Raw genomic sequence first — 14179 nt, forward strand, 5'->3', positions numbered from 1 at the left:
GGGGACATTTAGGATGGGTGGTCGCACTAAATTATTGGGATTTGCCATCTTAATAAGAAGCTAATTTTGCCAAGTACAAATTTAGGATGTTTCACAGAGATTTTTATTGTTTATTTTAAGATGAATCGACTATTTTCTTTTTCTTATTTTTTCAGAGAGGGCTTGAGATTGTATTAATTCAAATATATATGGTTTCTATTTCTATATCTATTATTGTAAATAGTAATTATATCTTACGATAATAACAGCAAAGTTGTCATCTTGGGACTGTGGGTATATAGTGGGTTTCGCTTCAATATCTCGGCTTCTTAGATTTCTTCCCTTCCTTCAATATTTGGCTTATTGTGGCACTGGCTCGTTTTAATATCTCGGCTTATTAGATTTCTTTTCACTTTTTAATAGTTGGCTTATTGTGGCACTGCCTCGCTTCAATGTCTCGGCTTCTTTAATATTTCGATTATTGTGGCACTTTAGATTTGTTTCCACTTTTCACACCTTTTACTTTTTAGTTTAGGTTTTTGTTTTCAATGTTTTTGTTCTTTAAAACATTTACTTTTTTGCACTTTTTTTATTTTTACTTTTTAATAAAGGTTTCGCTTTTTTTCAATGTGTTTATTTATTAGATGTTTTTTTTTTTTAAAGTGTTCACTTTTTTTTGCACTTTTTGTACTTTTTAGTGAAGGTTTTGCTTTTTCAAAGTTTTTTTCTAATTATTAGATGTTTTTCTTTTTAATGTTCACTATCATTTATTTTCACTGGTGAAGCGGCTTGCGTTCAACGCGTCCCTTTCCTTAAGTACTCGGGGGCCTCTTTCTTCACACTTTTTTTTTTAATTTTGCTCGGGCGCCAGTTAGACCTACGAGAGCTTAGGTCTGAAAAAAAATTAAGATCGTCTAGATCCTAATTAAGATCTTCTAGATCTTGTACGCGTTACTTTGTCGAAAAAGGACCGCGGACCCTTTTAAAACTGGAGTTCAATTATCAAAATTGAACTTAAGTGACACTTATCAAAAGTTTCGCCGCTCCCGAATTAAAAAAACCGTTTGTTGATTTAAGACGACTTTATTCACTGACAGTTGGTAAAAGAGTGAAGTTAATGTTGTGTTACAATCATAAACTAGATTACAAATATTTGCTTATTTGACATTATGATTTTCCATGAAATCATGTCACTTAGCTTTTAATAATTTGTTGTTACCAAATTCTATTAAATTTGTCTGCACGCGTCGAGCGTTGCATTGGTTGACCGGAAATTGCATTTCTTGGGTTTATTGAAATCGGACAGACGAAATGTTCTGCAAAGCAGTTTCATTGAGTTGGCTGCTTTTGCAACGGAAGTGTATTTTCTGATTTATTGAAATAATTAATTGGAATTTAATATTTGGGGCAGATGAATGTCTGCAATGTGCTTTTGCAACGGAAGTGTATTTTCTGATTTATTAAAATAATTAATTGGAATTTAATATTTGGGGCAGATGAATGTCTGCAATGTAGTTTAATTGGAATTGAGTTTAACAGAGTATGCAACTTTATTGTTGCTGAGCTTTAGTTTTATTAGGTAAAACAACATATTATGTGTTAACTTATATATTCTTGATCAGCGTGCAATTTTACATCGATATAGCCATGTCCGTCCGTCTGTCCGTCTGTGGAAATCACTCTAGCGTCCGAACGGATTGACGTAGGTTGATGAAATTTTGGGAAAATATGTTATATTTACGTAGGACTTTTGGTATTGAAAGCGGGCTATGTAGGTCCACGCTTTCGTATAGCCCTCATACAAAATGACGCGTGACGCGTCTTCGTTTTAAGGAATTTTTAAGATATTTGGCCCATTTTACCACCGAATTGGTTGTAATTTGGTACTTTGTGTCTCCAGAGGCCAAAAAATATTCCTACCAAAGTTGGGTTATATAGGTCCACGTTTTGGTATAGCCCCCATATAAGGCCCCATATAAAGTACGCGTCATTTTAATATATTTTGAATGTATTAGACCCATTTGACCACGGAATTGGTTGTAGTTTGGTATTTTGTGTCTTCAGAGGCCAGAAACATTCCTACCAAAGTTGGGTTATATAGGTCCACGTTTTGGTATAGTCCCCACATAAGACCCCTTATAAAGTACGCGTCATTTTAATATATTTTGAATGTATTAGACCCATTTGACCAAAGAATCGGTTGTAACTTTGTATTTTGTGTTTCCAGAGGCTAAGAAACATTTCTACCATAAAATGTTTATATAGGTCCACGTGTTGATATAGCCCCCATAATACAATATCTCACGATTTTCGATATTTTGAACGTTTTAGCCTCATTGTCACACCGATATGGCTGAAATTTGGTATTTAGTCTTCTTTAGGCGTAAAAAACTTTCCCCCAGAAATTTGTAGGTATAGGTCCACGCCATCATATAGCCCCCATAGAACGGTACCTTCCGAATTTCGGTATTTTGAAGGTTGTGGCCACATCAATCCACCGAAATGGCTGAAATTTGTGGTGGAGGGTATAAAAAGTTCGGCCCGACAGAACTTAACGCTTTTCTTACTTGTTTAATTTGTCAACGCAACTTAGGACGGAATTACAACGAAATGTATTTTAATGAACTACAGTGTACTCGAACGAAGTACGGGCTGGCGAACTGCATCCGTGGCTCACACAAGAATCGTTTGTTACCCATAAAAAAAGATGAAGGCAAAGGGCCGATTATTGACTATAGAACTTTGCCTTTTTCTTTTCCTGGCAAAATACGGAATTTTTTGTCGTCACCGATTGTTAATTTCATTTTGGGATTCGATAGTAATCATACTGAAAGTAAAGTTGGATACACATTGTCAGTTTTGAATGACAGCTTTGCTCAAATAATCGGTTATTGTGCGACTAGAGCTGGCAAACTATCGATATTCCCAACATTAGATACTTTCGATATTTCATTTCAAAAAATCGATAGCTATCGATATTATCGTTAATTTGTCATTACCATTAATTTGTTGAAATTTTGCACAAGTACTTCACAGTAATATAAAGGAAAAAACACAATTTTTATGTACATAATAAAAAGTACACAAAAATACGATTAACTTTTCTGAAAATATGTACGTGTGGCTACGAACTTACTGTCTCACATCCACAAAACCAAAAAGCCTCGCAATTTCTATTCAATTGAATAGATTTAAGGTTAGGGGATTTTAGTCCGATAATATCGATAGACATAATTATCTGTCGATATTGAATTTTTAAAAAGTAATCGATACTATCGATAGTGCCCTCTATTTTTTGTCACCTCTAAGTGTGACCGTTCAATTTTATCATTCATCATACAATACATACATTCAAGTTACGCTCTAAGGTCACTGGTTCACAATTTTTAGCAAATCTTGATCTTTCGTTGGAGGATCTTTTCCGTGTTTTTTTTTTTTTTTTCTTAAAATGGACGAAACATTTTATAGGTGTTGGTATCAGGATTTAGCCCGAGGTATTTATCAATTTAGTTTTGTTATATTACATCAGCAATTAACACAAAAAAAATATATATATATGTGATGATGTGGCCCTTGTTGGTAGTTGAACTTGTTTGAGCTTTCTGGCTCCCTTTTGCTGATTTCGAATAATGACTATTAAATATTTAGATGATGCCAATAAGGATGTCTTCTTAAACATTATTATGTCAGTGAATCCGATTTCGCATACTATTTTGATTGGAAAGAATATAGTACCCAAAAATTCGGCATTCCAGCCTCTCCAGTAGCGATTTTATTGGATTTGGAACACTTTTTGGGATTTAATAAGATGGTACAGAATAATATCTATTCATTTAGTGAAAATGGAGTCATTTCAATACTATTGAGAGAGGAAATAATCCTCTGTTATAGGTCGTTTCAAAATACTGCACTGAAGATGCTGTCTTTTCCCTATACTTTCCAGAGGTATTTTAATGTTTTCAAAGAGAAAATCAGACTATTTTACAATGGTCTATTTTCCGACAATACACATTGAGTTAAATATTCGTTCTTTGCATACTAGTCTGTGGCCGATTCGTCATTGTTTGTTATTAACAACAAACAATGACAAATCGGCCTCATGACGGTTTTTTATCAGTGAACTTTGTCACATTCAATACTGTTCGACCATTATTAGCCGCAAAAATCATAGAAATGCTTAATGACCACAAGATATTTGCACAAAAAACCCGTTTAGTTTTTATATAATTTGTTGCCATAAACGAATAATTAATATAATTTTTTTTACAATTTGGTCTTTGGCGTTAAGTTCGGCCATGCCGAAATTTTTATACCCTCCACCACGAGTTTTATTGAAGTAAATGGAACAATTAGTTTCTTTTCGTTTATGAAGAAGACTAAATACCAAATTTCATCAAGTTCGGTAAAACAATGTGGCTAACCTTCAAAATACAGAAATTCGGGAGGCACCGTTCCATGGGGGCTATCAAAACGTCGATCTATACCTAAAAATTTCTGGCGGAAAATTTTTAGACTCAACGAAGACTAAATACCAAATTTCCGATATTTCGGTAAACCTTCAAAATACCGAAAATCTAAGGGGCATATAGGAACACGAGGAACTACATATACTGATAGTTCTCTTCTGGAATATTGTATAACCCCATGGAAGACTAAATAACAAATTTCAGTCTTTCGGTGGGATATTGACGTAGCAACCTTAAGAAGTAGGAAAATCGTGAGGTACCGTTATATGGGAGCTATATCGAAACGTTGGCCAATACCGACGAATTCGAGTCAGAAAGGCTTCTACCTCCAATAAAGACTTATTACCAAATTTCAGCCATTTCAGTAGGTTGCTGTAGCCACAACCTTCAAAATACCGAAAATCGGGAGGTACCATTCTATGGAGGCTATATGAAGGCGTGGGCCTATACCTAAAAATTTCTGGGAGAAAGTTTTATACCCGCAACGAAGACTAAGTACCAAATTTATCCATTTCGGAGGAATATTGAGGCCACAACCTTCAAAATATCGAAAATCGGGAGGTACCGTTCTATGGGGACTATATGAAGGCGTGGATCTATACCGACAAATTCCATATGAAAAGTTTTGTACCCCAAGTTAAGACTAAATACCAAACTTCAGCCATTTCGGAGGAATATTGAGGCCACAACCTTCAAAATAGCGAAAATTGGAAGGTACTGTTCTATGGGGGCTTTATGAAGGCGTGGACCTATACCGATAAATTTCATATGACAAATTTTATACCCCAAACGAAGACTAAATACCAAATTTCAGCCATTTTTGAGGAATATTGAGGTCACAACCTTCAAAATACCGCAAATCGGAAGGTACCGTTCTATGGGGGGCTATATGAAGGCGTGGGCCTATACCAACAAAATTCCTGGGGAAAAGTTTTATACCCCCTACGAAGACTAAGTACCAAATTTTATCCATTTGCAATACCAAATATCCTATGAGTAATAGAAACTTCTATACCAAATTACAAAGCTCTATCTTAAAAATTGCGAGCTGTATCTTGATTTCAACAGACGGACGGACAGATGAAAATGGGTATATCGACTTAGAATTTTACCCTGATCAGGAATATATATATATATACTTTATAGGGTGTGCCATAAATATTTCGGTGTGTTACAAACGGAATGACAATTTTAATTATACTATCCATATTATGATGGAGAACAAATAAAGAAAACAGATTTAGGACAGTACAAATTTCTCATTTCTCTGCCTCCGCTCGTAGTAATCAATTTCATTACCCACTGTTATACATTTTGTTATTTAAATATTGAATCAACTAAATATGGACTTAAGCTGAAATAAACACATAGCAAGTAAAAAACAATTTGTTTAGAACATCAAATGAAGTCTGAGGTTCTCTTGATATTATTTAGTGTATTATAGCTGGTTTACACTCATGCTCCGAAATCCACTGAATTTCACGAAATCCTGAAATACACCCCGTTGTTTATACTTATTTTTTTGCTGATTGAACATTAATGAAAAAATGTGTTGTAAATTAAATTTTTCATTTAAAATATACGAAATATGTAACATTACTGCTTTATGTTGAAAGTTATCGTAAATTAACCAGTTAATACTAACAAATTGACAAATAAAAAATTGTATTATCGTTTAGAAAAAATTTTGAATCATTTAGATTGATAAAAGTTGTGTTCCAGAACCTGCAGAATAATACTACTTGCACTATTTTTCCCTTTTTGTGCTCGAAATGAGTTCCCGTACTTAGAAAACTAGTGAAACTTGTGCTTCCCTTTAAACCAAAAATGGCGCTGAATGACAGACACCCTCTTCTCCTAATTGCTGCTTTGGCCGAGTTGGAACTAGAAACTTGAGCAAATTTGTTTGGAAAGTAATTTTTGACAATACCCTCTTTTGCTTTAAAAAAGTACGGGTACACAATGAAAAATAATATAATAATTGCTCCACAAACATCCCAGATGGGACATGGGGGATTTCTCTCATATCAATGAGTGCACCCCGATTCAGACTAGCTCAATGATATGGGGCCTACTGGCACTATCGATAATATCGATTATTATTTAAAAATGTAATATCGATAGATAGTTTTGCCTATCGATATGATCGGAATAAAAACCCCTAACCTGAAATCCATTGAAATAAATGGAAATTTCGCTGCTTTTGGGTTATGTGTGTGTAGGAAAGTAGGTCCGTAGTCACACGTACACATTTTTCGGTAAAATAAAATGTATTTTTTAATTTTTTTTTTATAAAATAAAAGCAGTTGTTTACTTTTCTGTGAACTACTTTTGCATAATTTCAAGAAAATCATTGACATTTCCGCCATTTTCATCTCCAAATTTATGGCGATGACAACATAACGATAATATCGATAGCTATCGATATTTTAAAACATTATATCGAAAATATCTAATGTTGGGAATATCGATGGTTTGCCAGCTCTACCGCACGCGTGTCCTGAAAGACACCAGTTGTACAGAAGTTTTACATGGCTGAAATACTCAGGAAATGTCGCCAACATCACTGAGGGGTATTTTGCGATCGTTGAAAATTTGATGTTGCCTGACCTGGGAATCGAACCCACGACCTTTAGCGTGCAAGGCGGGTGTGCATACCATTGCACCACGGTGGCACCCAAACGAATTTATTTTGTTCACCTTGTTTACAAATTTTGATATTAAAATTCCTTTGTTACATAAATTCTCCATCTACATTTTTTATTGTGTTACGTGCAACTTTTGGTAATTTTTTAGGCAAATACAACCCTGTTGTATATAATGAGTACTGTGCTTTCGATGTTGATTTCGCTGAAATCACTAAATGAAATTATTTGATTTTTGTATGAGAATCATGATAAATTTTGTGAAATCACGAAACGCCTCCGAAATCACGAAACGATGCCGAATGTAAACCAAGCATTACGACCACAATGATTCGCCTATAAGTATGTTACAACAAGTAAAAAAGAATCAGTCAGCTTTGCCGACAGAGATATACGCTCAGTCTATGTGAATTGGAACTTTCATCTACGGACAGATCGAATGTATTTAGGGTCTTTTCAGAATTTTGTTGCACTTTTTGGACATTTGAACTTGCTGACAAAAATGTGGATTAGGATTAAAGTTCAAAAGGGAGGAGGGAACGGACCGACATAGTGCATTACGGAAGTGGATCTTAGTTTGAGAGTCATATCTTTTCGATAGATATCGCGCCCACCAGTCATTTCAGTGGGTTATCGTATACCTGTTGGACCAGTATTCCAGGAAGCATGGACATGTCCATGGAAAACATATATGGCTGTAAACAGGACCACAAAAAACATCATCGGTATAAATTTGCAAAGGATCTCCGAACAGACCCTAAACTGCACTTGGACACTAATGTTGAACTTTTGTGGGGGAGGTATCCTAAGGAGAGGACCGATATGGGCCACTTTAGAAGATAAACTAAGTTTGGACCAAATATGACGAAGGCCAAATGTTGGACCAAATCGGTTTATCAGTTAGAGAGTTATTGTGCTCTCCAGCTACTACATATGGTGCCATAGGGTTTTTTTACAACTTTCGGGCTGTTTTCCCAAGAAGTATGGACTTGTCACTGAAAAAACTTTTGCCGTTGTTATTGAGACAGCGATTGCAAGTTGCTTCAACAGAAATCAAAGTTAGTCAAGAGCAGGTCTTAAAGTGAACTTAACCGAAATTTTGTGTGGGAGGTACCCGAAGGAATGGGCAAATAAAGTCCATATTCAAACCTGATCTATACCTGGTAGATATATGGACCAAATCGGTAAAGTATGGACCAAACTGGTCCTTCCCTTCAAGAGTTTTGTGTGGGAGGTACCTGAAGGAGTGAACCGATATGGCTTATCTTCGAACTTAAACTAAGTTTGGACAAACTATTGTGAAGGCCAAATTTTGGATCGAATCGGTGGATCCGTTCGAGAGTTATCTTGCGCTCCAACCACTACACACGGTGTCATAGGGTTTTTTTTAACCTTTCAGGCTATTTTCGCAGGAAGTACGGTTTTGCCCCTGATGAAACTTGTACCGCCGCATGGGGTGCCGTGAATACAAGTTGTTACAACAAAAATCAAAGCGATTCGAGAGCAGGTCCTAAACTGAACTTTTCCGAAATTTTGTGTGGGAGGTACTCGAAGGCGTGGACCGATTGAGTCCATATTGGAACTTCATCTAAGCTTGATAGAAATTTCACGATGTGCAAACTTAAACTAAGTTTGGACAAAATATTGCGAAAGCCAAATTTTGGACCAAATCGGTTCATCCGTTCGAGAGTTATCGTGCGCACCAGACATACAGACGGACGGACATTGCTAAATCGACTCCAAAATGTCTGAAACACATTTCGTCCAAACATACTTGGGGTCTAAAACCATTATTTCGATGAGACCCGTATTTAAGTGTATATACCCTCGTTAGCATTAATGCTGAGGGTATAAAAATTCGCGCCATCTGTGACCGTCATCAAAAATTGGTGATAGTACCTTCAACCATTTTGGCATCACTCAAATCTTTTTTAACGAAGATAATAAAGACCGGGAGCCACCGTGGTGCAGTGGTAAGTACGTCCGCATTAAACTAAGAAGGCCTGCGGTTAAACTAAGAAGGCCTGCGGCATTAAACTAAGAAGGCCTGCGGTTCAATCCCTTAACAGAATATCAAAATTTTTGGCGGTGGCAAATGCCCTCAGTGTAATGCTAGCTTAAATATCCTGAGTATTTCAGACACCCCGTTCGGACTCTGCGATAGAAAGTTGGTCCCTTTATCATTGAGCTAATATGAATCGGAGTACACTCATTGATATGAGAATGTCCATTCCGGCGTGTTGTGGGAACATATATAAGTACGTATGTAGATAATAAAACTAATACGCCGGATTAACCCAATGGGTTTGGGTTTCAAATGTCAATTCCATAGAGCAAACGTCAAATAAGTCCTCATGAAGTGGATTAACCCGGCAAAAAACTCTAATGTAACCGTACTATTATTAACGCTTTAAATATGCAACCATAAAAGGAACATGTAACGTGGGAATATGTATGTTGTGTTCTTTTTACACAATGGACAAAACTTTCACATGAATCAAAAAGTTTATCGAAAAAATAGTAGTTTTTTAATGGGTGCATAGAGATGTAGAAGCGGCCAAGATTAACCACATATTGCCTTTTACAAGAATAAATAGTTTAAAAATTGATAGTTATTGCAATTTTAAAAATTGAGTGCATATCCAACTGACTCACTTTACACTCAGTGAGAGGATTTCTTTGTCTATACTTTTGTTAGTCTATGATGGGTGTGAACGATTATGTTATCGTTAACGCACGCAGCTTACATGATAAGACTATGTTAACGGTCTATTATAAATTACGTGTAAATTTATGGCATGGGAAACAATATCAATATCGCGATATTCAGGTTTCCACTTCTCAATTGTTTACTTTGGTGGATAACCTGACATTTCGCAAAGACATACATAAATACTATGTATACTATGTCCATGTCTATACTTTGCATTATGAAAACATGGATCTATACCGGTAATACTCAGCAGGAATGTTTTATACCAAATGTTAGCCAGTTAGGTTAGATAAACTAAACTAAAACTATAAAAATACCGAAAATTGCGAGGTATCGCTGTAAATATATCTCTGCAGGAATGTATTTTACCTCCCATGAATACTAAAAACAAATTTCAGATGTTTTTGTTTTCAAAATTCCCAAAGAGGGATGTACCATTCTACCTTTACTGGGGAAAAGTTTTATACTCACAAAGACTGACTACCAAATTTCAGCCATTTCGGTGGGATAATGAAGCTAAAACCCTTAAAATACTGAAAATCTGGAGGTGCGGCCTATGGGTGTTATATCTAAACGTGGACCAATATAGTCCATTTTCAATACCAAACATTCTAGGAGTAGTAAAGATCCAAATTATAAAGCTACATCTTAAATATTGCGAGCTGTATCTTGATTTCAATAGACATAGGTTTATCGACTTGGAATTTTATTTTGATCATAGACTAATGAATTTATAGACGTCGGAATGCTCTCACCGAGTATGTTCGAATTGAGTGTGGTAACTAAGAAACTCAATATAAAATGCCAAAAAAAAAAATACAACTTAACAACTATTTCGTTATGGAAAAAGACTACATAGGGTTAGTTTTTGATGGGAACTATATCCTCAGATAAAAATTCGTCTTCGAACTTTCTTGAGTTTTCGGGTTTGAGTGACTTGACCGCGGAAAAATTGAGTAATCCGTCGTCTGTATGTTCATTAGTCTATGTTCTGATCAAAAACATGTGGAGGATTTGAGTGAAATCGGACACTTTTCCAAAAAGTGTTTTTTTGATTTTCTTTTTTTTGCACTGTTGGATTGGCCAGTAAAATGAAACTCTGAATCACTGAGCGGTGATCAAAAAGCAACAAATAAAATATATGTCAGGTAAAATCGGTATCCTAAAATGTTGATCACAAAATATTTACAGTTCTTTTAATCTGCTTACTTTTTCCAGGTTTTGATGGTGAATCTGCTTTAGAACTAAAGGAACCAAAATGATTGAGACGCTGACGAGTCCGTTGTGAATTGACCTTCAGTAGCAACTTCATGTTTTTATTGCGAAACACTTGTCCGAGGGAATTGAAAACAAAAGGGAGGATAATTTATACCGTTTTTTTTTTTTTTAATTTTCGGTTTTGTTCTTTATTGCACAAACGACGGAAAAATAAACACAAATATTTCAACGATTCGTAATTCGTAAAAAGGCATTTAGGTATACTCATATACAACAGATGTATGTAGATATGTTTGATTGCACTACGGATGGTCGTTTTCAGATATCAGCACGTACTGCACTAAACAAAGACCGTCTTCTTCTCCTTTTCTTTCAGTTTTAGAATTATTATTACGAGTAGTGACGAATCAAACAAAGCACACAATTATCTTTAATTATCTTCATTTGCGTTTATCATCTTTTGTGAGCGACGACCGTATATCCATGATAGTGTCATTGGCTTTGACATAAGTGGTCTTAATTCGACTTTTTCTTTGTTACATTTCCACACAAATTCCCTCCCGCGTATATGGTATTAATCGAATGACACATTCACTTTTATGACATACAATATGTATTCACATATGAATATTTATGTATGGATGTAGGAATACGTTGGATTATTAGATGGGAATATAAAATTATATATTTGGGGTTTCACTTGAATCTGAGATTACTATTTTGACTTAATGCTCGCCAGTGATTTGAACCACAATTTGTTGATAATTATTTTTTATAAATTTCGATGATTCCGATGCTTTACAATTTCTGGACATTTTACCGGTTATTTAAGCGTGGCGTATGGTGTCATAGCGTCGACTGTTGTACGTATTCCGCTGTAGCGGAGCAAAACACACAATATACAATAATGAACAAAAATCGCTTATGTGATGGTTGTTGGATGTTTGGTGTTTCTCTGAGTGATATTGCTGGTGGTTTGACTGGTCTTCCTACGAGGCGGCGACAATGTGAGTAAACCAACCAACCATTCATATCAATCAGCGATGACACACATTATTATTGAGTACGATTTTACGTACTGTTTATCTATATATAAAATAAAAAAAAATTGTTTGTGCCTTATAGACTCAAAAACCGCTTAAGTGATGTTCCTGAAAATTTCAGAGTACATTACAGCATCGCCTGGAATTAAAATAGGCGTTGATATGGAGATATAGCATCAGAATCATAGGTACCTCCAGAAAATGTAAATTTTATATGCGATTATAATAATAGAATGATGACAGATATGGTCTACAAATTTTGTCGATTGGGAGTGGAAGTGGGAAGTAAGTATACGTCATCTCTTACAAAATAAGGGGGAAGGGTGGGGTTTTAAGGGCAGCAGTTTTCTGCTCTGAGCTACCAATATCAAATATCATATATTTTAATTTGCGAATATCTGTAGAATGGTAATAGATATATTCTCCAAATTTGGTCAAACTTAGTGGGAAGTAAGTATACATCATCTTTAGCAAAATAAGCTGGGTGGGGCCAAGGGAGCTACTCTCCCCTTTGAGATGCTAATACCAAATATCATCTATTTTAACCACTATAAGCTTGAAAGCTTGAAAGGCTATCAACTCATAAGAAGTTATGCTAAATCCAATCGAACGTGTCTCGAAAAGAATGCGGGTAGGCAATGGCTTAACTGCCTTTCCCGTTTAATTGCCTCATAATCTAAATCCCCAAAAGTTTTTAATATAAATGAGTTCAAACTGTCCCGGTTAACTACTTTTCTATAAGTACCCAATTCGGATATTTACCTATCAAATATTTTCCCAAAAAGAACATTTATTATTACTTTTCTCGGTTTATTACCCGCAATGGTATATTTCTGAGACAATCGATTTCGATGACTACGTGAATTGTGATGAAGATGTCCAGTGATATCCCAGCAAAATTTGAAGGAAGGGGTTCTATGCGATGACGTGATTTCATGGCATATTTTGCATTGGTACAAAGCAAGTAGTGAAAGATCCGATATTTTCATTAGCATTTAAACCCATGCAAAGGAAGTCGTGAAAGATCCGATATTTTCATCAGCATTTGAATCATTTGTACATATCACTACAAAGAAACAAGTCGATTTGTACATCCCTACAAGTAGCGACATCAAAACAAAAGAGTATACATTTCCAAAATTTTTGTTATAAAATTAAAAATTACAAATTAAATGTAGGTTCACGAACTAGAAATTCTTAAAGGAGTGCTGTTGGAGTCCATGTTGAAATCTGAACTGGTGATGAGAAGATAATAGAAAAGCTTTTGTAAGATGAAACAAAATCAGTGGCTGAGAGTGGACGAAGTAAACTCTGTTGCGGTGCAGCGGCGGTGATTAAATTGAAATTTTGGGTGTAAACTTTATGCTGATAAATTAGTTCTAATTATTTTATGAATTAGTTTGAATTAATAAAGAGTTTGGTTTGTCATGAAAATCACATTTTAATACAGAATTTTCCATTTTCCAAACAAGACATGCCAAAGGGTTGGTGAAAATGAGATGTCAAAGCATTGGTCAAAATGACATGCTTAGGATCCGACAATGAATGTCATCTTAAGATCCGAAAATGAATGTCACCTTATGGTGGTCACGCTCATATAAAATTCATGAGTGGAAATGCTAAAAAGATGACATGCCAGATCACTTGCACCCATGATTCAATAGCATCCTTGGCATCGAACATTTTGCTGGGATGTTATGGTGTTAAGAGCATTTTACACTTGCACTTAAAACAGGTGTTTTGGGAGTTTACGTCATTTATTTGAAAGATATTGTATTGAATTGTCAACTTAAATGATGAATGTTTTATAAAACATGTTATGTGTAAAATGCATTTTATGATCACAGATGAATAAATTTCTTATTGACTTAGACTTGGTTTTATTTTTTGACTTATTGTTTTCTAATTGTTGTCATTTTTGTAAGGTTGAGATGAGATTTTTGTAACTACCCACATGAGGTAGATATGCGAGATTTTCGTAACTGCCTTTCCCGCATAACTACCCCAATTTTTTAGAATTTTATAAAAGGTAGTTAACCGGGGAGCAGTGTAATCAAACTACAAAAATTAATATGTATTTTTGCTTTATTATCCCCCGCCGGGGATAACAATCTT

The 14179-nt window shown here is 35.3% G+C and overlaps 2 protein-coding genes across 7 annotated transcripts in view; both read right to left on the reverse strand.

Annotated features, from left to right (window-relative positions):
* axed (BTB/POZ domain-containing protein axundead) overlaps positions 1-14179 on the reverse strand; it is a 177269-nt gene that overhangs the window by 18025 nt on the left and 145065 nt on the right. The window lies entirely within an intron of this gene.
* Positions 1-14179, reverse strand: part of PGRP-LA (Peptidoglycan recognition protein LA) — a 65295-nt gene that overhangs the window by 18025 nt on the left and 33091 nt on the right. Inside the window, exon 1 of one of the 2 annotated variants that reach the window (XM_073984207.1) lies at positions 11013-12023. The exons of the other annotated variant lie outside the window; for it this stretch is intronic. Within the exon in view, the coding sequence (XP_073840308.1) occupies positions 11013-11115 (103 nt within the window). The 5' untranslated portion in view covers positions 11116-12023. Of the gene's footprint in view, positions 1-11012; positions 12024-14179 lie in introns of those variants that run through there. 2 annotated transcript variants of the gene reach the window in all.

This window comes from Musca autumnalis, unplaced genomic scaffold (assembly GCF_047663935.1).
Source record: "Musca autumnalis isolate F117 unplaced genomic scaffold, ASM4766393v1 scaffold_4, whole genome shotgun sequence".
NCBI classification, from domain to species: Eukaryota; Metazoa; Arthropoda; class Insecta; order Diptera; family Muscidae; genus Musca; species Musca autumnalis.